General features: G+C 35.6%; 5 protein-coding genes across 5 annotated transcripts; 3 read left to right on the top strand and 2 right to left on the bottom strand.

Annotated features, from left to right (window-relative positions):
• Positions 1-39: 39 nt before the first annotated feature.
• LOC135692772 (uncharacterized) lies at positions 40-2,038 on the bottom strand. The gene has a single exon (XM_065211071.2). It carries the CDS (start codon positions 1,913-1,915, stop codon positions 338-340), a length of 1,578 nt encoding a protein of 525 aa, XP_065067143.2. The 5' UTR covers positions 1,916-2,038; the 3' UTR covers positions 40-337.
• Positions 2,039-2,090: 52 nt separating this feature from the next.
• LOC135692775 (solute carrier family 33 member 2) lies at positions 2,091-5,934 on the top strand. The gene is made up of 3 exons (XM_089112492.1): positions 2,091-2,624; positions 3,578-4,025; positions 4,353-5,934. Exons 1-3 carry the CDS (start codon positions 2,243-2,245, stop codon positions 4,774-4,776), a joined length of 1,254 nt encoding a protein of 417 aa, XP_088968618.1. The 5' UTR covers positions 2,091-2,242; the 3' UTR covers positions 4,777-5,934.
• A 152-nt stretch (positions 5,935-6,086) lies between these two features.
• Positions 6,087-7,331, bottom strand: LOC135692774 (3'-5' RNA nuclease TATDN2). Its single transcript, XM_065211073.2, has one exon. It carries the CDS (start codon positions 7,329-7,331, stop codon positions 6,384-6,386), a length of 948 nt encoding a protein of 315 aa, XP_065067145.2. The 3' UTR covers positions 6,087-6,383.
• Positions 7,332-7,410: 79 nt separating this feature from the next.
• On the top strand, positions 7,411-13,044 carry LOC135692779 (U6 snRNA-associated Sm-like protein LSm8). The gene is made up of 4 exons (XM_065211077.2): positions 7,411-7,505; positions 9,614-9,654; positions 10,961-11,088; positions 12,692-13,044. Exons 1-4 carry the CDS (start codon positions 7,475-7,477, stop codon positions 12,780-12,782), a joined length of 291 nt encoding a protein of 96 aa, XP_065067149.1. The 5' UTR covers positions 7,411-7,474; the 3' UTR covers positions 12,783-13,044.
• A 2,387-nt stretch (positions 13,045-15,431) lies between these two features.
• LOC135692777 (ADP-ribosylation factor 4) lies at positions 15,432-20,153 on the top strand. Its single transcript, XM_065211075.2, has 5 exons — positions 15,432-15,646; positions 16,047-16,127; positions 16,658-16,839; positions 17,237-17,362; positions 19,309-20,153. Exons 1-5 carry the CDS (start codon positions 15,580-15,582, stop codon positions 19,396-19,398), a joined length of 546 nt encoding a protein of 181 aa, XP_065067147.1. The 5' UTR covers positions 15,432-15,579; the 3' UTR covers positions 19,399-20,153.
• Positions 20,154-20,535: the final 382 nt, after the last annotated feature.

The following is a 20,535-nucleotide window of genomic DNA, read 5'->3' as shown; positions in this document are numbered from 1 at the left end:
CAAAGGGACTAGACACATAAAACAATTGAACAGATAAAATTGCACTCTAAAAACAGAATTGCATTCAATAAAAACAGAATTGTCTTCAAACTAGCGAAAGACATCGTATCCATATTGTAAAACAATTTGATCCTTGGAATGTTTATAGCCTTCATGCTTGTAGAAATGTGTAGTTTAAAAAGAAAGACATATTAAAGAGTTTCTTAAAATTCAGAAAGCAAAATATAAACATACATTACTGCAAAATAAATAACAAAAAGATTTGTCCAGCTCCTCGAGCCATTTATTGAACTTTCTAATCGTGCATTCCTTCAAATGCCTAAGAGAATTCTAGATTTTAAAAGTCATCACCATTTTGGACTTGTTTTAAAGCATCTTGATATGACACAACTGATGGTGCGTGTTTTTTCATATACTTCAATGTTTGTTTCAGAGTTGTATATCTGTGTTTTCCAACTGCATCTGGTTCTGCATATGCTCTATATAGTCTCCAACTATTATCAATATGCTGTCTTGTTAGTTGCAGCTGATATTTCAATAGGTCATTTAAAGCAAGGACTGTTGGATTGTATGCTGCGACTGCATCAAGAGCTTCTTCACTGACAACTGTTGCTGCAACAGGAGATGGGTCTGAATACTTTAAAGCCCCTAAATTCTTTAAAATTGATTCATCCATACCCAAATCATGTAATCCAATTGTCAATTGCCCTGAATGCATGTGGTGTGGTTTTTTCTTATCATCCCTTCCTCTAGACTTAATCTTATTTTTTGTATGCCTCTTCTCTGATCTAGACAATTTGGATGATCTACTAGCCTTTGTTTTTGATGATGAAGAAGAGGAAGATGTAGAATTAGAAGTTGATGAACTTGAAGTGACACTAGATGACTGCGAATGTGAGTCAGTTTCTGAAAAATCTTTGCTTCTTTTCTTCTTCACATTTCTATTTTCACTTCTACTGTTGTGTGAAATACTTGAGCTCTGTGAGCTTAAAGTTCTGCTGCTTAAATCTTTGCTTTCTTTGTTAGTTTTAGTCTCTTTTGCACCTTTTCTTGGAGTTTCTTTGTGGCTAGCAACACTACTTTCCTCACTTGAATAAGATTCAAACTTTGAGGCAGTGTAATCGTTACTTTTATTTAGTGGAGTATTAACTCTGCTCATATCATGCATTTCTGGAATCTCTTCAGATAATTCAGTGTCCTCTCCATCACGATCTGATTCTGCAGTACCATTAACACCATCTCTATTTCTTTTCTCAGGTTGCTGGAGACTACTAACTTCGCTGCTAATAAAATTTATGTTAGCGTTCCTAAAGATATCACTCCGGGAGCTTTTGGACAATTGACCTGAGCTATCATTCTTTGATTCGCTTTCATCGAGGTCTGGTTTCATAATAACTGGAATGTAATCTTTCTCGTCATCAGTGTCAACTTTCAGCATCCCATAAGCACTTTTTGAAGCCTCTGCAAAATTGATATTTTTCATTAAATTGAAATCACTTTTTGATGAAGCGGTCTGTGATGGTTCTTCGTGCTCTGATAGCACATCATACTCTTCATCTGTTAGATTATTGATGAATTTTTTCAAATCTTCCTCATCGCTATCAAGTGTCAGTTCTTTCAAGGTACCAGTCCTCAACCTTGGCTCTTCAGATAAGTCGATGTCTGGATCTTTGTCAATTGCTTCTTCGAATTTACGCCCACTCCATAACTGATTTAGGCCAGTTTTCTTCTTAAGTTTGGAAAGGTAGTCTTGCATCTCATCTTCAGTACCTTCCTCATCCATCAGCGAATGGCTTGTTTGCTGATCTCCAGCAGAAAACTCTGACACCGTACTCTGGCGCCTCAGTTTCTGTAGGCCCTTCTTCCACTTGGCCTTTCCTCCAGAACCTTGTCGTATCATTGCGCTTATTTGCATAAATCAATAATACATGCCGTTTATCGTCTTAAAAGCAAACAAAAACCACCAAAATTTGATTTCAAGTGTCCGACATCTTGTTTTGCTTCATCTTCTCGACAAATTACTTCTAACTGTTTATTAGCAACACGAGAAGGAGGCAGTGAGAAAATGGTAGTGGCATATACAACCTTGAGAGGGACGTAGAGCTTTCACTGATGGCCTGGCATGCAAATAAAGGCTGAATGTTAGAGATGGTCTGGCATTATTTAATTTGATTTAAGACAACTAACGAAACTTGCAGATTTCTGATAAATTTCATGGATTTTTAATACATCAGTTGCTGCAATGGGTAACATGCGACTGCTTTTGGAAATCAGCTTACTATATTTTTTGCAAGGCGTCCCGTATGGCATGCAAACGAAATACATTCCTTTGATAATGAGGAGAAGAGGAATCGGTCTTTCTACGATTGGTCTGTCAAATCTAATCAGTTTGCCATGGATTTTGAAATTCTCGTGGGCAAATTTCTTTGACAGATTTGCAAACACAGGAAGAGAATGGGTTGTGACCTGCCTATGTTTGCTCTCATTTTGCTGCCTCTTTTTGGATCTAAACTCAAGTAGCTCGTTGTTTTTACTCCCATTGATCTTTATGAATTTCTTATCTGCATCTTTGGACATAGCAGTTGATGCCTTAGCCATCAAAAGATTTGATGCAAAGGATCTAGGTAAGATGTGTATGTAATATATAAAGATGTATGTATGACTTATAAATGGCTTTGAAAAAAAACCAACTTTTACTTTTGTGAATACCATTTTTAAATTCTGTACTGCCAAAAGATTAGATGTATAATTTGTTTGTAGTTAATGATGAGTCTTAACTAGTAGCATGTCAACAGTCTGGTTTTAATCCTTAAAAATAGATATGCACAATCAAATATTGTTTAATTAAAATACCTGCAAATCACCTGAAACCACCAACAACAATCAACTGGTATTGTTTTCGTGAATGGGACAAATCCTATGGTCTCAGGTGATTTCATGTGATTTCATGTGATTTCAGGCGATTTCAGGCGATTTCAGTTGATTTCAGGTGATTTTAACTTTTTTTCATACCCCAATCTGGCATGGTAATGCTTCCCCTATTCAAGGTTTTTGTACTGATACAGTTGCATAGATAGTTTGATGTGCAGCCTAAACATTTTTGTACATTATAGTTGTGATGGAAACCTCAAATACTTCACAATGCAGGGGATGTTATATTTTTTAAACTATTACCTGCTCACCTGGTTTGGAAACTCTTCGTTATTAAGCTCAGCTGATAAAGATTGTAGTAACTTTATTTGCTTTCTACTACATTTCTAGACAGTATGGTACACATATGATCACTAGTCAGGGCATTTTCCATGAGAGAGTCTTGTTGCGCCTAAGTTCTCTGCAAAAATTAACACACTTTCTCACCTTATGAAAGTATTGTGAACTTGATATCCTGATTTTGATTCATTTAAAGTAGATACAAATTATTCTATCAACTATTCCTTATTTCAACAAATCCTTTTAGTGAAAACATGTAAAATTTTGTGGTATTTTTGTCTGCCATTCCTGTTATGCAAGATAAAGGCAAAACAGTCTTAAATTTTTTGCATACATTTTTTTGTGAAAATGATTTTTTCATTTCCAGGTTATTGCAATATTTGCCATGTGGTTGGATACAAAATTGGAATTCTATTTGCTGGTGGATTTTTGACAGCTTTGAGTCACTATATAAGTCTGCCTCAATTCATATATTTTCAAAGTTTGGTTTATGGCTTGGCTGCAATTTATTTTGCGAAAAAATCAGACTTGTTTAATTCAAAGAGTGGATTTAAATCAAAGCATAACCATCAAAAAAATTCTCAGTACACAAGTTGGAAGTCATTTTCCGTATTATTTGGAAATAACCAATTATGGATTCTGGTTTTTGTGTTCTTTTACAAAATGGGAGAGCAAGGGTTCACTTCAATGTATCCCCTTTATCTCATTGATAATGGTCTTAGTTTGAGTCGTGTGGGGATGGTGACTGGAATTTTTGGTCAGCTTTTCTCCATATTTGGATCATCTATGGGTGGTATACTTATTTCAAAATTCAGGTAAATTCTATTTTTTTCCATCATATTAGATATAGGACATATTCTTTATCTGTGATTCTGAGGGTCTGCAATTCATGCTGAGTTGGGCTTAATTGACAAAGCCAACTGGCTGTAACTCAATATGATGTTAACTGTGACTTGCCATTTTAAAATGCTGTTGCCTCTGTAAAGATTTAGAATGTACCAGGCTGGGTATAAAACTTGTGGCAAGATTTGTAGATTTGTTGTGAGATTCATGTGTAAATCTTGTTCAGGGTAAAACTTTGATTTATGACCGTTTATCGTGCATGCAAATGCTGCATTGATTTTTCAATAATTTCTTTTCAGGATGGAAGTCAATCATCTTCTTTTCCTGGTCGCATGTTCAAGGTCAATTATATTGATTCTATACAGTGTTTTTCTTGTGATTATCACAAGGAACTTAGCATTACATATAGTTTTTGAGAGTGTTTTCCAGCTGCTAGCAGGTACAATGACTACAGCAACCTTTACAGCTATGATGATGATGTCAAAAATACTTCCTGATAATATTCATGCATTGCATTACACATTAATGGCTACTTTTGAGGTTCTTGGAAAGCTGCTACTGAAATTGGCTGCTGGTTTAATCACAGAGTATGTTGGATATGCAAACTTTTTTGTTATTTGCTGTGCTATAGAATTATTTGTTCTGTTTTTGACATATGTAAATGTTTCATCTAAACATATCAAAAAGACATCAGTGGTTGAACTACATCAGAAAGAAAATTAGGTATACTGCAGCCTTGGCATGTTTCTCTTTTATAAAATTTCTGGATTTATTTGACTTAAAGACATTATCTATTTATGCATTTATAAATCACCATGAATTCTGAATTCTGTTATGAATTCTGGAAATCGGTTTAACCCCTGCATAACGAAACTGAACCAGATTTTAAAAATGCAAATATGCTATTAAAGTTACATGTTTCATCTTAACAATTTAAACACCCATCGTTTTAGGGGCATTTTTGATTTTTTTTGGAAAGAAAGAATGCAGTTGAATTTAGCTATAAATGTAGCCATCCATGTTCCCCATGGCCTTAAGGACTTTCTTCAGTTTGTTTGCCATATTTCACTGTGCGTATGACACCTTTTTGAGCCATTATTAGCTTTGTTTTTGAGGGTGCATCTCAGGTGACATCAAATTTCCCATCATTCCTCGGCTCTGGTCCAGCTACTTATATTGAATAACCTCACTTTTAGAAGAAATAATCTCCATGCAGGATTAGGGATGAACGTCCCTGTATAATTGCCAGATAAATCTACCCTTGAGAATGGAACGGGAAACAACCATCAAACCACAAGCAACATCTCAATGTAATTTGAGAAATCAGTTGCATTTGTTGAATAGGGAAATAACTTGGTCACAGATGATATATCCAATATAACACATTATTTTGTCCAAAATACCTTCATTAACCAAGTTTGATAAAATAACACACATCCTATCTTGCTGGTTTCAAACTAAAAGTCCTCTTGGCACATTGAAATGGAGACGCTTGGAGAAAATTTTGAATCATTGAAACTAACATTGGCAGGTGGTAAAAAACAAGGATGATTAAAAGTGTGTGCTATGTTTCCTGAGTTTTTGGGGACTGATGAGCAATAGTTGTTGATGTTATCTGAGAAAGGCTAAGGATTTTTCTGATGAAACAGATAGTAACAGAGAATTTTATGGATTTTACCACCAAAAACCAATTGTTTCTAATTTTAAACGTAATGGTACATACTTTAGGTTTGAGTTAATTTCCTTCCATAAAAACCACACAGAGTTTCTTTAGGATTCTTGAGTTTTTCTTATTTTTCACTTTAATATTTCATGCTTTACCAGTACTAATAAAATGGGGGTGTGACTTATGCAGGATAGGACAAGGCAACAACAAATTTCCTAAAATTTTACCATGGAATTAAGGGTGTGTCTTTTACAAGAATGCTCCTTAATCAAGGCAAAATATAGCATATAGTTTAAGGGACAGCTACCCACATAACCTTGACAATGCAGGCAATGACAAAAAGGTCTAAGGTGTTTTAGAAAGAAAGTTTCAGAACAGGAATTGATTTATAAGCAAATTAAATTAATAATATCAAGTAAAATCATTCATAGCCAAAGTCGATCTTTGTTATGTCTAAATTTCAACTCACGTACACCATTATGATGCAAAGTAGATTTTCAAAACAAGTTATTGTCTTTTATATTTATCTTCAAAAAGTATGTTTAAACTACATACAGACAATTTCTTTAAAATGGGCATGAATTAAGAATCATGCATCCAATAAAACAATGCAATTTTACATCTTGAAAAATGTTTCTTAAATTACCTATTATTTATACTTTAGTTAAAATGATATCCCATAAAGATTCTCAGCATTCTTTTGACAAGTTTCTAAAACTTTGTCTAGTGAGCACTTGTGAAATTCTGCTAATTTTCCAGCAACGTACATCACCATGCCTGGTGTACTGAATCTTGTTGTCCCCTTTAAACGGCTTGGAACAAAATATGGAGCATCTGTTTCTAAGACCAGCTTTCGCAATGGCAAATCAGTGGCATCATGGTGCACCTGGGTGGCAGTAGGGTATGTTACTAGATTTGTGACACCAAAATAAAGGTTTGGAAAATGTGAAGAATATTCCTCAGCCTGGGCTAAATCACCAGTGTAGCAGTGAAGGTGGATTTTCCAGTCTGAAGGTAAGATGTCCTTCATGATTTGGAAACAGTCAGTTTCAGCTTCACGACAATGTATCACAACAGGCTTGTCCAACTGAACAGCAATTCTGAGCTGCCTTTTAAATGCGATATCTTGCTTGTCTTTCGGTGATGCACTTCTGACAGAATAATCCAACCCACATTCCCCTACAGCCAATGCTTTTGGATGCTTAAGACATGCCACAATTTTTGCTTCAAGCTCATCATTGTAGTATTTCGCACTATGTGGATGTACACCAAAAGTACCCCAGACACCATCCTCTGAAAACAAACTCTCCCACATTCCTAATGATCCAAAGCAGGTAGGATCACTAAATGATGAAATACATCCACGTACGTTGGGTGGAAAACGAAAAAGTGTTTTGAACTGTTCATAATTCCCTCTATGTCTTATTCTTTCGAAAAGTGCATCTATGTGACAATGGGTGTCAACGATGTTAACATCGCTTAATGGTTCCCTGAATTCAAAATCTTTGCCATTCTTCGACTGGGCTGCCACCAAATTAGCTTTTGGCAGCGATGTGCAGTTTTTCTTCAGATGTCCAGGCTCTTCACAATTATCACAATATGTTTTATCCATCTTAATCTACAGTTTCTTTCAGCCCCGTAAAATCCAATCACAACCTAAAGAGAATACCAGTAATAATGTGCGCTTCTTCCACCAGTATTATTTTGTTGTTGTTGTCTATTTGCCTCGCATTGAGCAGCACAAGGGCTTTCAAGATGGCTACCAGTTTAGAAAGTTACATGGGACGTATCCTTTTTGTTATTTGTTCTTGATAACGAAATGCAAAAATAGTTAATTTGCAACTTTGTTGGTGTTTTAAAGCATAGGTTTTCGCTGCTGTTCTTCTTTTTAAAATTAATATTTTGTAACAAGTAAAAATAGAGTCAGAACTACGCATGCTTAAAACACACCACACATATTAGAGAACAGAATGTGAGGAGCTTTGGTTAGGCTATGTAAGTTTTAGTGTTGAAGGTAACCACAAAAACCCAGGCATTGAATTGCGGAATAGTATCGCAGTTGCTACAGATTGGATGGAGAGCTTGCATTTAGCGGCTGAGAGATGTAAATTATGTAATGAAAAAATGGTGTTTACCAATATTGGTCGACAACATTTATATGCATATTACACTATAGTCTTGTATATATAAGCGTTGTTGCACGCAGCTCAAAGGCCTTTGTTCACTGCTCACAGTGTGCTGTTGCTTGCAGCTACACTAAGCCAAATCATAACATTGTCCTCTAACCTGGTGGTTGGGATTTTTAATGAAATCTTAAAGAAAGTTTGTTATTAAAAGCAGATGCATCTATGAAACCAGTGCAGTACTGCATGCCAAAAATTGAAATTCACAATGGTCTTTTGCTTTTGTTTGCATGATTGGTTAGAGAAGATTTTTATGCAGAGATCTTGTCTCAAATAACTCTACATGGGCATAACCTTATGGACAGGTACCTTACCTCAACTTTTAAAGTCACATGCACATATAAAGAAAGGCAAGTGATTTTTATTTAGCGCAAACTTTATTTAGGGCAGCACTTGCATCATACATTAGCAGAGCCTTGACAGAGCAACTCTGCGGAGATAATTGCCCTCCGCACAAAGAGGTGGCGGTTAACAACCCACGCGACAAAGCCTAACACGCTTAACGACCTGATGTAACCTTTTCTCTGGAGAGGCAATCAGGTCCACAAGCAAGGCAACTTCCGCCGAAAAAAAGTTTGTTTCGAGGAGTTTTAGGCAGGAAAGCCGACTCAGATCGAAATGGAAAAGCGAATGCCACACTGTTCGGGCCAGGCCGGCCAGCCGGAAGGGGAGGGCCAGTCCGGCCAGCCGGAAGGGGAGGGCGCAGGATGGGGAGGAGGGATCTAGGAGGCTATTTTAACAGGCGATTTGTGACCGTCCGACCGCGGGCAGCAGAGCTTGCCCTGATCTGCATTTAGGCATATTAGTATATAGGAAATCACTTTAATATGCTTAGAATAATGGAGAGCTGGCAACTCTCCTAATTCTAAGTGTAAGTTTGATCATCTCAGTGACCCAAGTATCTATAGCCCAGAACTCTAAACAATATTACATCCTTGCACAAATTTAGTATGGAATATATCAGATTACTCCAGCATAATGTAATTTCATTCAGTGGCAGGGCCAGCACCAGCCCCTATGCTTTGGTGGGGGACAAAATAAAATATTTTAGGCAATGCCCTTTTACTGTCAAAAAAGGTCCCTTTATCAACAAGGGATGCCAATTTTGATACCTAGCAAACTACCATGACACACTTTTGTTTACACAAAGGAAGTTTCAAAATCATAGGATTAACATGTCACCAAAATACTATTCCTCCCCCTAAAATTTTCTTATCAAATTTAGACAAATTATGAAACTGTTCCTGCCCAGAACTGGGGGCATGTCCCCAAGCCCCCCCCCCCAATGGCAGCATATTGTTTAGGAACAACACCATCTCTGCCATTTTTATTGTTACCATAAGTATACCCTGGGCTCAATCTGTGATATTTATCTCCCATGCTCAACCAACTTACTTACAGTTTTAACAGAAACTCTACATGAACTCAAATCTGACCAAGAAATTTCTTTATCTCAAGCCTTAATCTTTAAATTTTTTATGTTCTTTATGATCAAAGATATCTCAGGCCAAATCACACTAATGATCAATCTTTAGTAATTTGTGTTTGGAATTCCCGCATTATAGTTTTTGTTAACTGACTTAATTATTGCATGATTTCATTAACAATGTGTGAACAGATTGTGGCATGATTAATGAAAATAGTAAACTATGTATTTTTGCTTAATTGTAATGAAATAGCTGTTTTGCATGTCCTTGACACATTCCTTCAGATATGGTTGCAATTGTCACTCAAGATGGAAGAATGATAGTTGTATGTATATTGATATCTTTTGACCTGCCTCTACTTATTTCAATCTGGGGTGAAAGTCTCACAACCTTGGAATCCCAGCCAACTAAACCTCATGCAGAAATTTACATAATTAAATAGCTGAGCATTTAAGACACACAGGCATGGCTGTTTTTTTTGTAGGTGAGCTGTGAATCGCTCCCTGAGGCGAGCTAAAACATTTTGAAACAAGCTTTTCATCTGACTCTCTTTAGAGTATAAAATGTCAGAACGTAGATCGAAAACTCCACACTAGGAAATATATGTACCCAGTTGTGGATCAAAATAGGCCAATCAGAATAATCAGAAACATGAGCACATGGCTGTTGAGGTTGCCCAATCAGTGTCGCTTGCTTATGGAAAATGTTACCAACAGCTTCTAAAGTGAAAAAGAACTCCTTCTATCTAGACAATACTGGCTTTTCATGTTTATGTAGAAGGATTCCAAAACTGCTAGATGGAACAATGATCAGGCTCTACCAATTATCTAAACATGTTGCCATTATAGTTTTTTGCACAATCTGGGTTCTCCAGTAAATGCAGCTCGATTTAAGTTTATGACTATCATGACAAAAACTGCCCGTCGGGCAAAAAATTAATTGAGAAAAGGCAATGATGGGAGAAATCGCTGTCACAAAAATAAACTGATTTACCCTTGTACGTTTTTCAGGGTTCTGTGAGTACGGAAAAAGTAAATAATCAGAAATTGTAGGGGAGCGGTTTTTCCTTATGTTCTGTTTAGGAGAGCAATTCATAGCTCGCCGCAGGTTGCAAGGTGAACACAGAGGCAAGCGCGAGCTATTGCTTGCCTCAAACGGCCAGGCCTGACTTATATATGAGCAGGCCTGGACATTAGACTTTTAGCAGGGAAACAGCAAACAGTTATCCTAACAATATCCAGATGAGCTGTTTGTAGATTAATATGAATAGAAACAAAGCAATTAATTTCAAGGTTTTCATTTGCTTTTCGGAGAAATTTAGAAGAGCAATCTGTAGCTCCACTCCAGCAAATGAGAAAAGCTTAGAGGGGAGCCAGAGCAATGGCTCTTCTCAAATGGCCAGGCCTGACAGACTTTTCAGGTTTTGTAGTAAGAGATGTCTTTTTATTATATTCATTGTTAATAATTATTATCATTGGTTGCATTGAACAAAGGCTATTGTTACATTTTGTAAGTGGTTGCACAAGACTGGTTTTCAATGATTTGTTGGCTGACAGGACACACTTCATATAGATATAAAGATTTGAAAAATCTTGATTAAAGAAGCTAAAATTTGATCGATTTTCTTCAAGGGAACATTGAAAGGATTTGATCAAACTTGTAACTTGATATTAGATGAAAGCCATGAAAGAGTGTTTTCCTCGACAACTGGAATAGAGCAAGTTGTGCTAGGCCTTTACATCGTGAGAGGAGACAATGTGTAAGTAAAGTCATATGATGTTTCAAAGATTTCATGAGTGACTTTTATCTAGTATGTTTTTTGTTGCATGTTTATATATATTTTAATTTAATTTAATTTATACATATTTTAATTTATAGCTTAAATGTAATGTGAACTTTGATTTTAATCAATGTGCCCAGTTTTCTGCTAATTTAAGGGTGCTGCGAACTTTTTTTAGTTTTTGTCCTTGTTGTTTTCTGTTTAGCTGTAAACTATGTGTCTGTTCTATTTGGAGGATGATTCTGTGAATTGTTAGAAAGAACTCAAAGAACTGATCTAATCTTCTTTGCTATCTAAAATATGTGAAATAATTGAAGCTAAGGGAAAGAGATTTCTTACATAATCAAAAGGGCTTTGGAGTATGTGGTTGATGAAATAAATGGCGCATCTAAGCAGGGAAATTTTTTAATGAAGAAGGATGATTGGAATATTGATAACATTGTGACAATACAGATGCTGGAGGTTGGCAGGATATAATGTTGTATTGTATTGTAGATTATTTAACATTAGTTTTTACAATAGTGAATATACACTAATTAAGACTAGCATGAAGCAATTTCAAGGATTGCATAAGACAGTTCATTTACTGCAAAATGAGCATGGGCACTTGTTTTCAAGGAACCAAGTTTTGATCAAATTCTTAAATTGTCTAGTATTTTGTGCTGTCTTTATTGATTCCGGGAGTTAATTCCAGCAGCTGTTAACATCTGCTTTCTCCCACTGTTGCAGGAAATGAAAATATGATCTGGATAACAAGTTTTCTAAATAACAGATTAAACATTTAGATTTGGGAAACTGGCAATTTTCATAAGAAAAGTAAATTACCGCAAAACTTGAAGCCGGAAAATTTAAGCGGAAAAAACATTTCTTAATTTTAATAAAGATAAATTCTTAAACTGAGGAGTGTCTCTCTCAAAAGTTAGGAAATATTGCTTCCTCTGCCTGAAGAAGTGCTGTTGGAATTCGTTATCAGAGGGGTTCACTTTTGCATTTCTTTTCATGTCTTTGTCGTTGTGACACAGTATAAAATGTTTTTCTGAAAATATGATCAAAGAAGTCACTAGCATTTCCAATGCTTCGTAAATGATTGTCCTTGGTAGTTTCTCCCTATTGCTTTTAAATCCTTCAAATGCAAAATAATTCAGTATTTTGCTTTCGAAACGTTTAACTAAGCTTTGAAAACCTTTAAATTAACTTCCAATCCTAACTATTATGCATATTCCAATGCTTTAACGTTGATATTCTCACCGTTGATATTCTCACTAACGTTGATAATCATTATGCTAATGATCATTTTTGTGGTTCAAATAAGATCATTTTGATAGTGGTGTCAAGATTTACGACAGTATGCAGCTGAAAGAATGTTAGACAGGCTTTTTTAATAAGGTATTAACTTTTTGCTGAGTTTTACAGCACTGAACAAACCTTAAGCAATCGTTATAGCTTGTGTACTGAGAGCTACAGATCAAATATTTGACGTTATTTTATTTCTGTTATAAATTTTGTAGCTTCTTATCAATCTGTTGATCATCTGTACTCTTGGTTAAGATATGTTTTTAACTATTATATTCTTTTGTTACAGGGCAATTGTAGGAGAAATTGATGATGACGTTGATTCAGGCTTGGATTTAGGAAATGTCAAAGCTGAGCCACTAAATCCTGTTGTTTACTAAAGCCAAGTGTTTCAACGAAAGGTACACTGTAAGTGGATGACTTCAGAACCAAGGAAAGCTAACTCAACGAAGTTTGAGAATAATTATGTTTTCAATCTTGAACGAAGGCTGCAGTTATAGTGAAGAAAAAGATCAGAAGAGGAATAGAGTGCCTCCGTTAAAATGCACCAAGACAATTTTATTGACGGTTTTTATTTTATATCCTGTACTTGTATTTACTTAGACATCATTTGTTTATATTTACAACACATCTTGTTGTTTAGTGGTCATGTTTGCTTTGTAAAGATTCCATCTCGATGCGACAACGCTAAGATTTTTGCTGAATAAGGCACAATAAATAATAATTTGAAGAGTTCAGATGAAGATAGGAACACAACGCAACATTAATATATTCTGTTGAGCTGAATGATTTTTCATTTTTATTCTATACTCACAATTTTTCAAGCTTCACTTAGGTATAATCCGATGCGGGAACGTAGCCTCGTGACTGACCTTCTGATGTCTATGGCATTCCCGAGCTAGAAAATAAATTTAGGTATTGTACAGTAATTTCATTTCACTGATAAACAAATTATTTCTAATTCACATAAGTTTTAATTGTCTGCATAATAATTATCCCGTTTCTTTTTTCGTATTCAACGGGTTTAATGATTGGTACCTGCTACATCTCTCGGAAGACGATTCCAACCTTGCACAGTGCCTGACTCCATAGGCGTGCTTTCTGACATTTGTCTTAAATCCTCTATAAAGATATTTACTTTGTTTTTCATGGTTTCTCAATGTTTTTCCATCTTCAGCAAAGACTTGACCATTTATAATATATATCGTAAATACCATTTATATATTCGTATGTCTCCATCATATCACCCCAGAACTTTTTTACAAGCTAAACTGAGAGACTCTTTTCATATTCAAGATCTTTTAGTACCATCTTGCTTCTTCTACCCTGGATATTTCTGATTAATTTTGTAACCGATGCACGCAGCCAGTGAATAACCTCTTTGCATATTCTGCTGTTATGAATCATCAATTTGCTCATGCTCTCTCTACTTTTTAACTTGCATCAGAACCGTTGGTAAATGTCACATTCCACCAGAGAATAATGTTTCTTGGAGTTTATTGAACTTAGAAAATGTGGAATGTAGTGGCACGAAGCTTATGATGCAAGACCGTTTTAAGAATAAACGTTTTAAGGATAGTGTCCGCAGCAACATCTAAACCTGGGTCGAGAAAGAATCGTCTAAGAGTTTGTTGCAACAGATAACGATTTTTTGGCTTGCTAGAGAAAAATTCAAACATTTTCAAATCATGAAAATTGCAAGGGCCGTCGCTAGCTATTGTGCACAAAGGTGGTGCCACGATCCCACTTGCCGTCAAAATGGGTGAGCCATCCTTTATTTGCCGACAAATCTGAAAATTTGCAGAAAAAGCACCCCTAAATGGCAAAAACTACACGTTTTTATAATGAAGTTTTTTAATGAAAATGAAATTCTATTATATCGCATACTTTGATTCTTACAGTCTTTTTTCGATAAAAGGATTTATGTTTCAGAATGCTACTAGAGCTCTATGCTTTTGCAAGATGACTAAGCATTTCACTAAACATTTTGCAAAACTTTTGTTTAGTGAAGTTGAGCGAAGTTTAGCGAGGGTGGCAAAGCGTACTAAACATTTCACTAAACTTCACGCAACTTTTTTGAACTGCGAGCTGCGTAAGACGCTAAGGGTTGTAGGGGATCTTGTCTAGGGATTCGCTTTCCGTTTGGTTTGTTGTATGTTAGCAAAAGAGACATCAAGGCCGGGCTGTAGAAGAGGGCAGCTCAGCCCCACCCCTTCTACTTTTCGAAGGTAACTAAAAATTCAGTAAATGCTGGCAAAATTTTACTACTTTAAATTCTATGTTTTTATGATTTTCTGCTCAAGTAACAACAGGTGGGCATTGGAAGCTGATTTAACTCTAGAAAAAATGGAAAGGTAAAGAAATTGATGTTGAGGAGCAATGCAAACGAAAACAGCTGAAACGTTCATTTTGTAAACAATATGGAGAACGCGCTATGGCCCCTTCTACATTGTTTGGCTGTTCACTACTGACATCAAGTACAAGAAGTGGATTAAAGAAGACGCAATTGCTTACAACGAGATGACGCAGATGTCTCATGAAGACATTCTAGAGATTTTTGGTCTTGCAGGGACAGGAAAACCGAGAAGAACCGACGAAAACCTTTGGATTTCCACAGCTACGTCGCACTAAACAATAAACACGGTAGAAATTTTTGACCAGAATCAAACTTTGCTCAACAACACTGAACACAACGAAACAACACTAAACAGGGTGGCAAAACGACTAAACTTTCCACTACATTTTTCACTAAACAAAAGCTAAGTGAAATTTTTCATAGAACCTAAATATCGTCGTCATAGAACCTAAATTTGTCTTCAGCTTAAATCGTCGTCAGTAAATTTTACTATGCTTTTCCTATGTCTAAATATTCTATGTTATACAATTCAATCCTTATGTAAATATAATAGAAGCTGTTTTCAGACGCAAAACCAAGATTTATATCACTCTTTTCCTGTCTTTCCCCAAAAAGCTACCCTCGTTAAAATTTCAACTGCGTTTCAAAAAGAGGTTTCGTGAGATACTTTGTACCTGTACCTGTAAACTTCTTGACGTGGCTATCGACAACGCAGCTTCCCACCCGTGGAACTTTCTGTAAAAAAGTTGTATAAAATCACAGTATTGTATCTAGTTTTTATTATTTGCGTGGTTTAGTACTTTTCAAACCAAATAGGAACGATGGGATTGACAATTTCCTCAGTTTTCCAGAAATTTTTCGGAAAGAAGCCCGTGAGAATTCTAATGGGTAAGTAGGCCTAAACCTATTTTTGAGATGTGTTGGTATGATTTTGCCAGTCTGATCTCTATCGCAGTTTCTTTTTTAAAAATGTTTTCTAGTAAAGCCAAAATATGAATATATAGCTGTAGTTTTGTAGCAGTTACGAATTATGTTATCTGCCAGGCTACATGTAACTTAGTCTTGGAGTAATTTTGTCAATGATATTCTCAAGTAAATAAAGGACATTTTCAAATGAGCAATAGTGGCATAAGCCTTTTTGACTTCTAACACCAAGAATTTTTAAGATCTCCGCGTAGTTGACTGGGATATACCACAAGTCCAGGTCGGATGTATTTCTATATACAAATTTGCTGATAGACTCCAGATTAAAAATTACAGCACTGATTGTTTTCCTTCCTGTTTTTAGTTGGACTTGATGCTGCTGGAAAAACAACCATACTCTACAAATTAAAGCTTGGAGAAGTTGTTACAACCATTCCAACAATAGGTTAGTTGTTTATTTCATTTGAATTTGTGATCAACATTTTAATGGCAATCTTCAGTAGCACATACTTTTTGGTGTACTGTATTCTGTTGCAAGCGACATGCAAGAGTAGTAAAAGTGTTTGGCTCATGAACTGAATATTTTGGATTCAAGTCTGGTTGGGGTTATTTTCTGCTAGCCTCCAGCCAACTCAGCTGCCTAATTTTTTGATGTTGGTAAATGAGTTCCGAGGGTATTTATTTAGAATATCAATCTTAGTGCCATCGGAACAAAATTCATATTGGGGGGGGGCTGTCCATTGTATTCCTTCTCATCCAGTACACTGTTATAAAGGAAATGTACTACAGTGTGACAATTATTGGGGGGCTCCAGCCACCAGCCACCCCTCAGCCCCCCTTCCCTTTTCCAACAGCCTTGAATTTAGGGGTGCAATCTGCAGGTCAATGTCAGCTTTTACCTGCCAGAGCCCTAACTTGCGTTAACAAATCTTGCTTGCACAATTTTTTTTAAATGCTAACAATTACTCTTTTTAGGATTCAATGTTGAAACAGTAGAGTACAAAAACATCAGTTTTACAGTTTGGGATGTTGGGGGTCAGGACAAAATTCGACCTCTTTGGAGACATTATTTTCAAAATACACAAGGGCTGATTTTTGTTGTGGATAGCAATGACAGAGAAAGAATACAAGAAGCTGCAGATGAGCTTGATAAAATGGTGAGCATTCTATAAGTAAACATTCTATTTATTTTCATTCTTGGGATACGTTCATACTTCAACTTTGAAAATAAGTCTACTTTTGGTGAGGCCTTGAGCATGTTAAATTTTCTGCCAATGTTAGCAAGTGTGTATATTGTGTTTTTCTGTGCCTTTGAGTTCAGGTCACTGTAATAAAAATGGTGATAATCACACCACTTGTTCTGGCTTTGTGTCCATCAATTGTTGAAGAATGAAGACCATCTGAAAGGCCTAGAATGGGTATGGTAGTCAATTTTCAAGTTACAGGTAGAGAGGGTTGTGGTGCTACTGGCCTGGAAAGAATGTCCCCTTTCCCATGAAATGTATTTAGAAAACTATTTCTTTAGACTCAAATGATTATTTTGTTATTCTTTAGATGAAGGAAGAAGAACTTCAGAACTCAGTATTGTTGGTTTTTGCAAACAAACAGGATCTACCAAATGCTTTGTCGGTGTCAGAGTTAACAGACAAGCTAGAACTACACAAATTCAAAGCCAGGCCGGTAAGTTTTATTGTTTTCGCAATCTTTCAAAATAGCTCAACCATGTCACTTTTTTGTTGTGTTTATTACATGCTTTGCAATATATACCTATACAAAATGTCGCAAACAATGTTTACAGAATTAGTTTGTTTACAGTAAGCCTTTTTTGTGTCAAAGCTTATCCTCAGCAACACATGATTGCCATATCGAGTAAAAGAACTAAAAAATGAGTATTTTTCAGAGTACCTATTATGTGCAAAAACAAAAATATATAAGCACTTTTTGTTTGTGTACATGTGTGTTTGGTGAACCAACGAAAAAGAAAGAAGTAAAATTCATATCATTGTTTTGATCAAAAGTGATTGATAAAATTCCCCTGCTTTTTCAGTATATAGCAAGTCCAAATTGAGAAACAACTCAACATAGCTCTCTCATACAATGATATTCAACTTTGCTATTGATCTTTGATGATATTATTGATCATTGTTGTAATGATATATATTATATAATGATATTGGTGGAAAGAACAGGCCAGTTCAAAGTTGCTGCCACTGCCTCCTAGTTTTCTTCTCAATGTGATCATCAGACAATTGATCACACCTGCACTCCTTCTTAGCAGTTTCCTTTGAAAAGTCAGTTGCACAGGCTTACATCTGCCCTCACCAGTTGGTATCTCACCTGCAAAAGAAACAGCATGAAAGGAAACAATATTTACCAAAATAGAATGATATTCTGCACAGCTAAAGGGTTAAAATTCAAACCCAACCATATTTTTGCTTTCCTTTGATCTTGTTTTACATTCCTTTCCCTTCTGGGTTGACATTCATCTTAGTTCTGGACATGTTGTTTACAAACTTATTTATACTATGTGCTTAAAAAGCCAAAGCTTATAAAAACATGGTCTGACCCATGGGTCAATCCATATGAAATTAACAAACCTCTTCACTTTTGGGACCCAATCTTCTCAGATATGATTGGTTTTTAGAGTTACAGATATATCTGATATTTTGGCTTAGTGGCAAATAGCAACAAGTTGAAAATTTAAACTGAATGTGATATACCATTCACAAATTATTTGTATTTTATGTTAATTGGTTATTATATATATATTTTTGAAGCATTTCAGCTTAACATGGATGTCTTTATATGTTCCTGAAACGTTTGTAGGCTTTGTTGGTTTTCTTGATTGCCTTCAAAGGCAGTTAATTGCCCTTGTGAAAATTTCTTTCCGAAAAGACCCGTTTGGATACCTCTTTATAATATCCCCATGTTTAGTTTGCATAAATAGGCTGGGGTGAGAAATTGGGTGGAAAAGTTGCCAAGGGCCTGTATCCATGTTTCCATATAGATGCAGTGTTTAAGTAGCTACTAATCACTGCTTGAATTATCATCACAAGTATACAAAACTTTATGGATAAAGGGTCATTGGCCATAGTTTTACACCAAAGCTTTCTCAGTCCCTCCAGATTTCAATTCAAAAATATATGGTATGACTGCATAATGTGGACTAAGTTTTATGTTGTACTGCGCAACAATTTTTGCCCCCTGCTTCTTCTGCTGTTTCCACAACTGGAGCATTGTTTTCATAAGTAATGAATGCTTTTGCAATTAACTCATTTTTTTCTCCTTGTAATTTTGAGTCCTCTCAGACGCAGGAAACTTTTGAGCTCTTGCATTTTTATTTCCAAAAAATTCTGTTGAGATCGAGCACGCATTGTTTTTACGACGAGAACTTGCCTTGCCTTTTAGAGCATGATATTTGACAGAATCTTTTAAAAGCTGTTTTCGAGAAGACAGCTTTTTGATAAGTGCATGGATATCAAAAAGGTTTATTGTCCTTTTCTCCTGTCCTGTTCTAAACACCTGTCTTTTTCTGCACCAAGCACTTTGTGGTAGACCAGTGCAATTATCTGTAATTTTTCATAAAAGTTAGCTTTTTGGTCTAATACAACCTTTTTCATCTACAGTGGTATGTCCAAGCATCATGTGCAGCACAGGGAACCGGATTATACGAAGGACTTGACTGGTTATCAGAAGAACTCTCTAAATTATCGTGAAGAAATATATATAGCCCCAGGTATTAGTAAGAGATAGACTAGAATAATAATCTGATGGTTTCTTCTTTTGAATACAAAGAAACCATTTTCAATCTTGTTACAGCTGGGATAACAAGGTTCCCATTTGTACTTACAATAGTAAATTAAAAGCCATTTCAAAGTAACTAAGACACAATGGTAGTACATGTTAAGAAAATACATCAAAACATCAGGGGTGTTGTTGTCAGTGCTTCTTTAGATTGGTTCTCATTGATAGGAAGATATTGAGCTCATTGCATTTCTGACAATTTTATTTATTTTGTTTTGTGTCATGAAAGAATAAAAGAGGCTCAATTCTGTGGAGCCTGTATTTGGCAATTGCATGTCAACTTTAAATTCCCAATCATCCAGTTTGCTGTTTTGCCATTTTTTGATACCCCTTCAGTAATACAATTTCTAATTGCTCTGTCAACCTCTCTCACTTGTCACTTTCAGCCATTATTGTCATTTTTGTTTATATATTTTAAACATGTCAGGGGAATACACACGTCTGAATACACATGTATAGGTGAATAGTTGAGCTTGCCTTGAGTAGATGAACCTTGCAAAGAAATAATGTGTTAACTACTAAATTTTGTTTGAGTCACATTTTGATAAAGGTTATGTATTGTTAGTTGTCATAAAGAACTTGTGGTAACCTTCATTGATTGTCATATTATAGTTTCCATATGTTATTCCTTCAAATTTGAGCACAAGAATTTCAGTTTTTTTCATCATTTTACATTTTCATCAATCAGAAAATATTCTCTTTTCATTCTCTGTATCTTTAAGATACAGCACAATTTCTATATAATTTTTTGTTGCTGCTACTAGTGTAATTACCAACAGTGAACAAAGTGTCCAGAACAAGAAGAAAAATTTCCTACCGTCAGCATTCTTGAATGACCAGAAGAGCTTTTTGAGACTTCAAGCTAACAGAGACATTAAGGTGGAAACCAATTGAAGATTTTGGTATTTATCAACCAACGGTGGATTTTTGAGGTTCATTTAAACCTCTGCTTCTTTTAGATCGCAAAATGTGATAAATTTTCTGCCCGTTAGTTTTAGATTGATTTACATCACCCTGTCCAAAAACTCATATTTTGAAGTCTTATCATT

This window comes from Rhopilema esculentum, chromosome 3, assembly GCF_057945365.1.
Source record: "Rhopilema esculentum isolate cy_ngs chromosome 3, ASM5794536v1, whole genome shotgun sequence".
Classification (NCBI taxonomy): domain Eukaryota; kingdom Metazoa; phylum Cnidaria; class Scyphozoa; order Rhizostomeae; family Rhizostomatidae; genus Rhopilema; species Rhopilema esculentum.
Note: the sequence above shows the minus strand (reverse complement) of the source record. Positions and strands in the feature narration are given on the sequence as shown.